This window comes from Phlebotomus papatasi, chromosome 1 (assembly GCF_024763615.1).
Source record: "Phlebotomus papatasi isolate M1 chromosome 1, Ppap_2.1, whole genome shotgun sequence".
Taxonomy (NCBI): Eukaryota; Metazoa; Arthropoda; class Insecta; order Diptera; family Psychodidae; genus Phlebotomus; species Phlebotomus papatasi.
This window is the reverse complement of record NC_077222.1, coordinates 15,996,142-16,009,032: the sequence shown is the minus strand read 5'-3', so window position 1 is coordinate 16,009,032 and position 12,891 is coordinate 15,996,142. Positions and strand designations below refer to the sequence as shown.

At 33.0% G+C, this 12,891-nt stretch overlaps 2 protein-coding genes across 3 annotated transcripts in view; both read left to right on the top strand.

Annotated features, from left to right (window-relative positions):
- LOC129797991 (neuropeptide SIFamide receptor-like) overlaps positions 1 to 9,592 on the top strand; it is a 116,722-nt gene extending 107,130 nt beyond the window's left edge. The window contains exons 4-7 of one of the 2 annotated variants that reach the window (XM_055840919.1): positions 2,814 to 3,186; positions 7,492 to 7,757; positions 7,814 to 8,460; positions 8,528 to 9,592. In XM_055840919.1, the coding sequence (XP_055696894.1) occupies positions 2,814 to 3,186; positions 7,492 to 7,757; positions 7,814 to 8,460; positions 8,528 to 8,715 (1,474 nt within the window). In that variant the 3' untranslated portion in view covers positions 8,716 to 9,592. The remainder of the gene's footprint in view (positions 1 to 2,813; positions 3,187 to 7,491; positions 7,758 to 7,813; positions 8,461 to 8,527) is intronic. The other variant, XM_055840920.1, reaches the window with a different exon arrangement.
- Positions 1 to 12,891, top strand: part of LOC129797994 (probable U2 small nuclear ribonucleoprotein A') — a 92,196-nt gene that overhangs the window by 59,576 nt on the left and 19,729 nt on the right. The gene's annotated exons all lie outside the window — the stretch shown is intronic.

The following is a 12,891-nucleotide window of genomic DNA, read 5'->3' as shown; positions in this document are numbered from 1 at the left end:
TTTCATGAGAAAAATATAAAGGTAGCGAGCTTTCCCCTATATTAATCAAAAATATGTAATAATGTGTACAAAAGAAGCATATTAATTTCCCAAATTAAGAATTATCTTAAAATTAAAATGCTTAAAGAACTTGTAGTATTTTTCGAATTTTAAATTAATTATCTTTTTTAAAGTATGTATATAACTTCAATAGCGTAAACACAAACTTATCTTGTTTTCTCCTTGAAAATTGTCTCAATTTCCCATTTTATGAATATTATGATAGTACAAGACTTTCTTTAAAATTCACCAAGATATTTTTTTTAAATAATTTCAAAGTTTTTGGCACTCGGCGTTATCACACTTGCACATTAAAATTTTAATGTGATTCACATTAATTGTCGCTTGTGAGTGTCCAAATATGTTATTTGTGTCTTTGAATCACTCAATATTTGGGGTTTTTCTATTTATTGATAAAGAAGTGAACTTGGCCTGCAAAAATAAGTTTAAATTTACCTAAAGCATAAATATTTTTCACATTAAAAAATTAAAGAGAAAATCGCATTAATTTTTCGTATTAATGCTATAAATCAATTTATATCAAATTTTGCGGGCCAAGTCTACCTTTTTATCAACAAATAGAACAAATTTTGAATATAAAATGATTTTAACACACAAATTACACATTTGGACTCTCACCAGCGACAATTAATGTGAATCATATTAAAATTTTAATGTTCAAGTGTGATAACACATACTTGTAGTCTCACTATATCTTAAGATAAGATAAGATTTTGCCAGGGGTCAGTTCTCCATTTCGGATATTCCGATGCATCCAGGCCACCAATTGGGCCCCTTATGCTTCCCGACTCCTATTCTATCTTATCCCCCGATACGGGTAGCCGCTCTATATCGCAGCTCTGTGTGGACAATCAGTGCCGTTACTATATCACAGCATCCCTTCTCGGTGTGTGTTTGGGATCAGTGACAGCGAATATTTGTATCGATTGAAGTACCACTTTCACATCGAAACTCGTTTTCGTACCAGCCTCTATTGTTTTTTAGGCGGTTCACTTTTTTTGCCAATATGCACCATTGACATTACTATTTATTCATTCACTGGACGAATTCGAAGCCGATATGGCATGAGAAATCTTTTTTCTGCTGCCGCTCAGCCACGAACCCACGACCTCGCAGTCACAGAGCCACTGCTCTATCCACTGACCCACTCGAGGCACTTATCTCACTATATCTTACTTAAAGGTCATTTAGATAAGCTCCTGTTTTTTTTAATATCTTATTCCAATGAAATAATATTTTATTTTATATCCCGAACTCGTCTATCGCTTTATCTTTATCTTTTATCTGAGTTGATATTAAATCAGGGAACAAGGAATTGGGTAAAAAAGTGACTAAGAAGACAGAATGGAATCTCTCGAACATTTTGCAATTAATCTATTGAATTAACTATGTGGTGTGTCTGTGTGGGATTAAACATTCACTTTTATTTGCCTACCAATCAATGGAAATTGTCCAAGACATTAGATACACCAGCTCACCGTCATTTTTCCCATTGTTCTATATTGCTGTATCTCTTGGTGAATGAGGCAGTTCAAGGTATTTAATCCAATCATGATGGGAACCTTTCATCACCGTCATTTCCTTATCTCACGAGCACCACGTGAAGGATTAATTCACATGGAAAACATGCGTCATCTTCGAGATATCATCACCCTTCGCTGGGAAAATGTCCTCAAAGATAAACTTATACTTGGGAAAGTTAAAATTTCAAAGTTGGAAAAGTTTTGATGTGAGGAGTATGTGATATGATGTAAAAGACATTGATTCACATAAATCAATTAATGCTGTAACATTTTTGAGTGAAGAAATTGATAGGCCCTCTGTCTCTGAATTAAGTATCCAAATGTTTTTCTCCGTTTAATTTATTCTCTTTGAGTGCCTCTTTTATTGACGAGTTATAGACTAAATATCGCGAGGTTGGTGCTGAATTTAATCTGGGTAGAAAGTTCCAAGGCCAAGAATGGATGAGAATTGTGATGGACTTGGCCGAATACTTATCTCAATCAGTTAATCTCGACAGTTGGAAGTTTCTCAATTTCTTCCTTGCACAGCATCAAAAGCAACTCATCATACCAACACTAGAGTAAGCTTAAGGGATATTTTATTTGAAAAAGATTTTCTGCAGAAACTTTTAACTATCTTCAACGAAAATTAATCAACTAACAGAGTTTGGTTATCAATTTGATTTTCTTCTGAGGAAATTAGGGCAAAAGCTTTCACATGAAAAACCTGCGTATCTTGAGCAATAAAATTTATTTGTTATTTTTTGAGGTAGAAAATTGCTCTATTTAATAGGCATTTTCATCAAAATCACATAATTTGTGAATTGTAATAGGGGACATGTGTAAAAATTCATAAATGCCATAAAAAGCTCACCAGCATGGGAGACACATAAAAAGCTCAACATTAGCGATATGATCAAAATGTAATGTTCAATTATTGGAGCAGAACTTTAATGGTTTATTAGAGCCCATATCTGTCTCTTAAGTAGAAGTAATAAATGTCTTCTACATCTCTATTCAAGAGCAAGATTTTTAAATAAAATTCGTTACAAGTCCACGTGCTTTTTTTCCGCCTCCGTTTGCGTCTCGAGGAGGTCAAGTTACTGAACATAAAATTTTCTACGTCTGAATGTGACACGTTGGTTACCTTTGATGCAAGACAATTACAATCTTGCATCATCTGGAGGATTTTGAAAAGTTATTTGCCAAGAGGTTTTGCCTTGAAAAGTTTTTTTTTCTGGTCATTTGCAGGTTCCTGGCCATCTGGTGGCCCCTTAAGCTGCAAATAACGAAGAAGAGAGCACGCCTGATGATCCTTTGTATCTGGATCATTGCACTTACTGCCACAATTCCCTGGGCGCTTTTCTTCGAGTTGGTGCCCTTCTTTGGGGCCCCTCCAAATTCCTCCACAGTAGCCCGAGATATCGAGCTGTGTCTGGAAGTTTGGCCTCCAGGAACAGATGGTGCTCTGTACTTTCTACTAGCCAATCTCATTGCGTGCTACATTCTGCCCATGCTCCTTATCTCACTCTGCTACATCCTGATTTACATTAAAGTCTGGCGAAGATCCATTCCAGGTGATTCAAAGGATGCCCAAATGGACAGGATGCAGCAGAAGTCCAAGGTAAGCTTTTACATTGATTAAAAAATATTGTCTAGGATTTCTTTTTCAGGACATAAAGAAAATCCAAAAGATTCTCTAGAGTGTATCGCATTCCTGTATTGGAATGATGATGATATACGGTAAAAAATTTTGAACACTGACCAAAATATTGGAACAAGTTTTTCTTGGAACAAATTTTTTTTGGAATCGATTTGCACCTAGAAAAGATATTTTTTTGTTCCAAAAAGTTTTCTTTATAGTTTTGTTATGAAATGCAGTTACAATTTTGTTAGAGATTTGTTTTGAAACCATTTTGATACAGTGGAATGTCTACAAATTTGAGTTGATTTCGTTTTATACAAATTCGTTCCTGAAAGTTAGAATAGAATTTGTTGCACTCGACTGTTTTGTTCCCACTGCCAGGAACAAATTGGTACATTTTCTTTATAACAATATTATTCCTACATCTGTAACATATTTGTTCCAAAAATTTTCGGTATCCGTGGACGAGGTAATTTTTGGAACGAAATTGTTACTCACATGGGGAATCTTTTTGTTCCCATTGTCGGGAACAAATCTGTGTAAGTGATTTCGTCTTACAGATAAGGCCTATTCTTCAGTCGAGATGGATTTTTCTGTAGCGAAAGTTCATAAGGAATATCAAATAAAAATCAAGAACAAGATTATGCCAAAAATCATGGTGTCCGTGAACGAGCTAATTTTTGAACAAATATGTGCCGAAACTTTTACCGTGTAGGACGATGTTAGAAACTTATTTTTTTTATTTACGTCTAGATCTAGACTAGATTGCTTTGTAATCAAAGATATATGAATACGTGTTATATGGCCCTCAACAAAGAAATTTTCCTTACATTTAACAGAGCCCTTATCTCCACGTCTACAAATATATGTGTAGACGAGTGAAATATTTTGGAAAATATACAAATACGATTTCTGTCCAGTTCTGGAAGCTATATTAATGCACAAAACCAAAAATTGTGAAAATTTTTGGCGGTAAAACTTTTAATAAATTCCAAAGAAGCTCTTCAGCCTTTTAAGTCTTTGTTTCGGAGAGACAAAGTATCAATTCCAAATATTCAATATGAAGACAAGCATTTAAGATTAAGGATAATCAATATTGGTTCTAAAAAACAGATAGTTTTCAAAAGTTATTTTGCTTTGACATATTCGTTATTACTATTAGAGTTAATAAATTTAATTAAACAAGTACATTTAGTTAGAAAGCGGGACTGTTTTGGATAGTATGTTGAAATTTTTGACTTTTTTTATTTCTGATTTTATGCCATGAAATTTAAAATTAAAAGAGAACGTGCAACAAAACACTACCTATAATGTTTTATTGAAGAAAAATCTACAACATATTAAGCAAATAAGATTTATTTACGATTTTATAACAAGATTATTTACGATTCATGTGCAAAATATTTTGTATTTGTAATGTGCGATTATGTCTTAATTAAAATTCCTACTTAATTTTTAAAACTACCACTGCGAGTTTTTCCAGAATCCAATCAATACGCCTTATGCCTTATACGGGTTTCAGATCTAAGGCTTAGCCATATGGCTTAACTTATCTAATATCTTATCAGTCAAGATTTTTTGGAAAAATTTGACTGAGAATTAGATTATTAAGGTCATATTACCTATTAGATTTTGAAAAATCAATAAAATCGATTGCTGTTTAAAGTTTTGAGACCCTCGGGAACTGGGCTAAACCTCTAGTCTGAAGACGGTCTTAGGCAAACTTATACGGCCTTCAGACCTAAGACTTAGCCATCTGGCTTAACTCCTCTAATTCCTAATCAGGCACGATTTTTTAAAAAATTGTTGTTTAAGATTGAATTAGGGTAAAGTGATATAATTTGGAATTAGTGTTACAAGTTGGACAATTCGCCGGTACAAGTTGGACATGACTTTTTTCTTGATAAATATAGTACAAAATTTGTTTTTAAGCACAAGGAACCAAATTATAAAACTAAACTGTAATTTCCAAGGAGCGAATTGAAACATTTAATGCATTTAATGATATTTGAACGTAATTTTAGCCTGAGAATTTTTGAAGATTCTAAGATTAATTATATTCTAAATTAAAGATTCAGGCCCTTCAAGCATATGAATCATAACCTTAAAATAGGGTACCCTAAAAAAATTCAAAGTTTTCGCACCTTAAGCAGTTTTTTGATGAAATTTTGAACCTCTTATTGATACTTTATTGTCAAGAAAGCACATTTATTGCTTTTCCGTGAGGATTATATTTTTTCTTCGAAAAACACGTACTATTTTTCTGAGGTTAGACGCAATATAACCTCACATTTCAAACAACGTCTTCACATTCCAAACAAATTTTTAAAAATAATCCTGTAAAGAACATTTAACTTATCCGCCCTAACCAAAAATATTTAATAAAAATAAATATAAAATTAAATAGAGCTTAGAAAAAATAAAAATTGTTCAACTAAAATCAACTGTGATTATCTAATTACTGATTGATGAATTTATTTGCGTTATTTCCGATGATTAGCAACTTTAAAAAAAATATTTACAATAGACTTCTAAGTCCCTCATGTACAGTTGCAAGTAAAAAAATAACAATAAAACTAACATAAAATAAATGACAAAATATTTACCTGATCAAAAGTTTAGTGCAAAATAACTTAAACCTGTTAATAAATTGGGGCAGTCTTAAACAGTTTAACTTCTCTTGTGTCGTCGTTATCATTTTTTTTCTTAATTGAATTCTATCTAACTCTACCAAATTTATTCCTTTTTTGTCCTGTGGCTTCTATTCTCTTGGAGAGTAGGGGAAAGTACTCTCCCTTCGAACGTTCATGCCTTCAAATAATGCGATTTCCTTTTATCTTCCCTAAGAGACTTATACATAATTATCCCGTAATTATCAATAATTGACGATAAGCTAATAACTTAATAGAAATGTGTAAGTCTCTTGAGAAAAATGGAAGAAAATTCACATTATTCAAAGGCATGAACGTTCGAAGGTAGAGTACTTTCCCCTATATTAAAAGACTTTCTAAATATCATTTTTTTTTGTTATTATACCTTTAAGATATCCTGGTATAATTCTTTTATATTTTATTTATTTTTTGTGTCAAGTGTTATTTAATTTGTTTGGTGCATTCTTTTTTTATTATTGGCCTTACTACTCCATTATACCCCTTGTTATTCTTTTCTAAGTATTTTTTTTCTAAGTTATTAGCTATACAAAACATTTTTTCACTCTATGCGACTCGATCAAAGGATCGAGCCAAGGACCTCTGCGTCGTAAAGCAATATACTTAGTTCATTAAAACCCCTTCCTTAGTATTTATAATCTTCCACTGAGAGAAATCCGAAAAAGTTAAAATAACATTCCGGAAATGTTAATTTTACCCTGCAGTATTGATCCAAAATCAGTGTAAATATATATAATTCTTTATTAGCGTCCATTATGGACCTTTTAGAAAATACATTAGTCCCTTACACTGACAACATCGGTATTTTTGTTTGACTCCAAACTTCACAAATATACTTAGTTTTTTTCTATACTACTCTTTTATTTCTTTTACAAAATCCTTGTATTATGTTCTAATCGCTATAATTTTAAGGTTTTCATCGGTCGAATCTCCGTTCTTTTCTGTTTGCTTCACATCGGTGTAGCCTGTTTTTTTTTCTTTCCCAATATTCTCTGTTTCACCATTTACATTTTATAAAATCGGTGTAAATATTATGCTTTTTAGGTGTATTAGTGGTTAAAGTTACCCTTTTTCATGTTAATTTTACCCTTAGAAAGGTGTAAAATTAACATTAAAAAATGTTGATATATTTTTACACCTAAAAAGTGTTAAAGTTATGAGGAAAAAAAGTTAATCGCACACTCTTTTTTTCTCAGTGTCCTTTATTTTCCGGGATGCTAAAATTCATCCAGCAGGGAAATTCTGTAATTTTCGTGGCATTGTCACGCGTGAGTTCAAAACCTGACAATGCCATTCGAGCTTTTTTTTGTCATATCATATGAGATCGAAAATGCAATTCATTGATTTTTTAATGTAATTGCTTTACTTGATGAATTTATGAAAATACAGTACGTCTTGCTTGATTTGTTAAACAAAATTCATTGTCATTTGAATTGCCAGAAATGTCAAATATGTGACTTCTGACAATGCCACGTGAGCTGAAATGACAATGTCACGGCTACAGAATCGCATTTTCGAAAAAGCTCTCCTAAGATTCGAACCCAATTTGTCATATGGCATTGCCAGAGCGAATTCCCTTCCAGGAATCCCCTTTAAATAATTGCAAAATTTCCAGGTAAAAGTGGTAAAGATGCTGGTAGCTGTGGTGATCCTCTTTGTCCTCTCGTGGCTGCCACTCTATGTCATCTTTGCCAGAATAAAATTCGGCGGTGCCATGAGTTCCAAGGAGGAGGAGATTTATCAGGTGGCCACACCAATAGCCCAGTGGCTTGGTGCCTCAAATTCCTGCATAAATCCCATTCTCTATGCCTTCTTCAATAAGAAATACCGCCGTGGCTTTGCTGCTATCATCAAATCACGGTCCTGCTGTGGTCGCCTAAGGTATCTAGTCTGTGCCCGTGCCCATCTCCATGACAATTAAGTGCCATATCTTGCAGGTACTATGAAAGTGTGACAATCCCATCGTCCTCCACGAGCACACGAAAATCGTCGCACTATCACAACAATCAGAGCTCCACGAAGAAGCCACCGTACAGCCCAACGATCAAGAGTGATGCCGTCTCGTACATTTGCGAGCATAACGGGAAGAAGCACATTGCTAAGCAGGATAGCAATCTGTCCAGGCAGATGCTGCTGAAGCAGGATAGCAATGTGTCCAGGCAGTCCTTGCTGAAACAGGACAGCATTGGGTCAAGGCAGAGTCTGACCAAGCAGGATACCTGTAGCACAGTGTCCAGGCAGGATAGCAACAATTCGCGTCAGATGCTGCTGAAGCAGGAGAGCAATGGATCGAGGCATATGCTGTCGAAGCAGGATTCGCAGATTTCGTACATTGATGCGAAGAAGGGACAATTGATGCGCCAGGACTCAGATCTGGCCAGGAGAGGTCTATTCAAGCAGGACAGTACCATTTCCTACATTGAACCACGCAAAGGAGTCCTGTGTAAGCAGGATACGCAAATCTCGTACATCGAGAGCAAGAAAAATTCCCTGTCTAGCCAGGATAGTGTGGTGTCCTTCATTGAGCATAAGCGGCATCAGTTGGTGAAGCAGGACTCCATAATGTCGTACGCCGAGAAGCCAGGTAATGTGCCAATACATGAGTGTGATGAGGATGTGTGTGATGAGTCTGATAATTGTGTGAATTGCAGTGCTTGTGAAACAGGACTCAGTCATATCGTTCGCCGATCAGAGGCGTGGATATCTCACGAAGCAGGACTCTGTGATAGCCTATCCTGCCACCAGACACGGTGAGGGTCATCATGTGTCCATCCTCAAGAAGACAGACTCACAGGGTAGCTCACCGAGTCGCAAAACCATTGAGTTTATCTCACAGTAGACGACTTCATCCCATACATCTCGTGTGGCGTCCCTTTTGCTCTCTCTCTCTATCCCTCAACCACTGCCCCTGCAGAAGTCCTCGAGGACACTGCTCCTCGCCACTGATTTTTTTTTTGTGGTCCTCAACCATTCGGAGGGAGCTTTGTGGACGCTATTGAACTTTTTTTTCTCGATAACTTTCCCTCCCCCTTCGACCTCGATATTGGGGTTCAAAGTGTGACTGGCAGAGTTGGTCGTAGTGCGTAGGAAAATTCTTCTAGATTGAGCTGAATGAAATTTTTGCAACTCAAAAAAAATAATAATAATAATGCTGGCACTACATTCCATGAAGGAACTAGGCCTTCCCGCAAGGGCATTTCTAGACATGCATTATTATTTTTTCTTGTACGGAATGAGGTTGTCAGTCCCATGCTCTTGGAATCAAGTGCAGTGAAGCTCACTGGATGCAATTCGAACACCTTTAGCGCCAGAAAAATTCCTGGTGACCTAAAGGGGATTCGAACCCGGGACACTTGCATCATAGAGCGAGTGCTCTACCACTTGACCAATTGAGTGCTTTAAAAATATGTTTTTGAACAAGAATTTTTATTTTTATTAATACAGTAGATTCTTTCAAATTCGGGCATTTGGGACCGTAATGTCAATCGAATTAGAGAGAAATTCGGGCGTCAAACTGTTTGAAATGCAACGATTTTTTATTCATCTGCATACTCATATTGAGTTTACATGCTCATTGTTATTATAAATTTCATGGATTTAATGAAAACCTCTTAATAATGCAAAATCTTGTCAAAACTAATACAAACCATGACAAATTTGAGCATATTTGCTTTATTTGATAATCATAATCAAACTTGAAAAATGTCAACAAAAAATTTTTTTTCAAATTCAACTGCTGCCCGAATTATAAAGTAGTCCGATCTTAAAAGAGCCGAATTAGCGAGAGTCTACTATAATTATTCAGAATCTACGTCAAATTGTGTTAAAATTTTAAAAATATAAATTATTTAGCCTCGTCTTCTTTTTAGGTTATTTTGGAATTTGAGGTTATGTTTGCGAATGGCACATTTTGGAAGACTAAACTTCCAATTTCACAACTCAGAAAAAATTTTCAATATTACTAAAGCAATTTGAAATACAGATAAAAATTGGCATGCTATTCCTAAAATGTGAATCAAAATTCAGGAACTAAAAGAAAAATTTAACCTTAAAGAAAGATTGAGGTTAAGTTTTTTGTTTAAAGTTGTAAAGTATTTAAATGTTCTTAGGTGTTTTAAATGCAGAATCGAAATTTAACATCAAAAGATTTTCTAATGTGAAAATATATTAAGTTTCTGAATTTTGGATTTTAGGTTATTTTAAACACAAAAAAATCAAGTCGTTTATTTTGTCAAATCTCACGTCTAACATAAGTTCTAATTCCAAAATAACCACATTAAACAAATTGAATCTAATTCTCTAATTGAAATAACAAGTTAATTAGGAATCCTTATTCCTAATTAATTTAAGGTTATGCTGAATATAACCTCAATAAGGAATTATTTTCACGAATAATTTACACTTGGATGATAAGAATACTATTTTTATTGTAATTTATGTTATTTTCAAATATTTTAATCCTGGGTTTTATTCTAAGCAGATTTTCTGTTTGATTATCTGAAACAGCAGTGAGAAAATCTCAAAAAATCCTAAAGAAACATTGTTCCAAATTACACCATCATACGTAATTTTTAAACTTCTTAACCCTTTAACGACGAGACACTTTTCACGGACCGAAAATCAACAATAAAAATTTAACCGATAAACAAAATCAATGAAAAGTCTAACATTTGACTTTGGAAAATCCAACAGATTCTGATTCGATGCATTTTTTACCTCTACGAGCGATAAGGACAAAAATAGCCCAAAAATTTAAGTAATTTTTCTGACAATACTAATGAATAATAATTTTCAGTCTAATGAAAAATATTACGTAAAAGTAATGTAGATTCTTTTTCTAAAACGGTTTGGCTTGAAAAAAATTGGAAGTATAAAAAATAATTAAAATAATTTTTCAATATGAAAATTTAAAAATTCGTCATCTTTGAGCTTGAAAATTTGCTATATAGCAAATCACTGGAGACTTGAAAAAATATCCTACATTCCTCCAACCTTCTACTTTGTAATTGCGTACAAACATAAGAAAAAAGTAACTTCAGGTAGTCAGGAAAAATTATTTTCTTTATGGGACACCGGTGTTCCAATCGTCCTTAAAGGGTTAAAAAGCTATTCGTGTTTGTAAATATTTTCGCAAATTTGTTTCAAAAGAATTTACTGCCTTATTGATATGTTTCTAATTTTATTTTATATAAATTTTAATTTACAAATCTTTATCGCTATATTTAAAAAAAAAGAAAGAAAATGTATCATTATGAGGCATTTTGACATGATTTGACGTAAGTAAGAAAGCATAGAGCGAAAAAATTTACAATCTGGAACGATATGAAATTGATACTAATTAATCGCATGAAGTATCTTGACCTTATCAATATTTGATATTTTTACAATTTTTATCAAGAAAATATTTAAAATATTAGTACTCTATTATTTTTAAAAATCTTATTATTATTTTTAATGAAGCAAAATACGTCATTTTGCAAAAGAATTTTAAAATAATTTCTAATGGAATATTTTAGTACCATCGTATTCTCTGATTGGCTAAAATATTGAATGCTTTTAAGCTCTAACCAATAAGGAAACGCAATGAAACTAAAATATTTATTTCCACAAAATATTTGAGTCCTGTTTCGTTCTCTTATTGGCTAAAGGTTTGAAAGCTTTGATACTTTGAAACAGGGATGAGTAAGAACAGTTTGAAACCGATTAAACGTCAAAATAAGTTTGTCCAAATAGTGTTTTGATCATTGACGTACAATTTTCATTTGACGTTTGTGCAGTTTAAAACGGTTCTTGCTAACCTTTCCTTTGAATTTGATGATAATGCCCATCGCACAATAACTTTTGTTTGGTAAACATGTTTTTGACATTTCAATGAGAGTGAGTGAGATCTAGATCTATTCATCTCGTTCACTCTCATGGGGAATTTTGAAAACATGTTTACAAACAAAAGTTATTGTGCGTTGGGCATTAGGCATAATTTTTAAAGCATTCTTCATAAATATTTATATTGCGAATACAATTGGTAAATAAATGCGAAAAATTCATGACTCATTCTCAATCTAGAACACTCCAACTCTGATGATTGGTTTAATTGAATTGGCATTTGATGAATTGAAGCAATTACTTTGTTAGCGTAGTTAGAGAGTGATTTCCCGAGAGTTATCTCTAATTTAGAGTGTCTGACTAGTTTCTAATACAGACGCAGGTCGTCTATCAATAAATTTTTATTCAAACAAGAAAAAAAAAACAAAAATAAAAGAACCTACTGCCCAATTTTCACTATAATAAAACACTCCCGCCAATTTGGAGCGTTGACAAACGAAAATTTATCCTAAATTAAGATTTAAAATAAAATATAAATATTAAAAAAAGAGATGAATAATAAACAATAACTTTAGCCTAAATGTTAAGTGCATGGTATAATTGTATAAATGTACAATATATTGAAAATAAAAAATAAAAAAAACAGAAAACTTATACGAGAAGAATTCTTCAAAAGAAAAAATACCTGTATAAATGTGTAAAATGAATGTAAAAAAAAAGATAATCGCTTAAGATAAAATAGTCTCTCTAGGAATTTTGAAAAGAAAGGACAATTTGTTTAGGAACACCGGGATTAAATGGGAAAGTCTTATAGAAAAGCTCTTTTAGAACAAACCGCAGGTAGTTTTTTGAAATTTAGCAGAAGAAATAGTTGCTAAAATAAAAGAAAATAGTGGATTTTGTTGCATGTAAAAAGAAATCTAGCATTAAATTTGCAGTGTTTAGGTCAAATTTACAAAATAAATAAAACAAGATACATTTAACGAGCTTTATTTCTGCTAAACAGAAAAAAACAAACTGAATTAATTCCTCAGCATTCTTTTTAGTTGTTCTTTTCTTCTGAAAAAAAACAGGAGGAAATAACAATTTAGAATAAAAGAAATAATAGAACAGCCAACCAGAAGTTTTAGGCGGATTTTAGTGAAAAAAATAATTGATAAAAAAAAGATAGTAAGTAGTAAAAATAATAAAA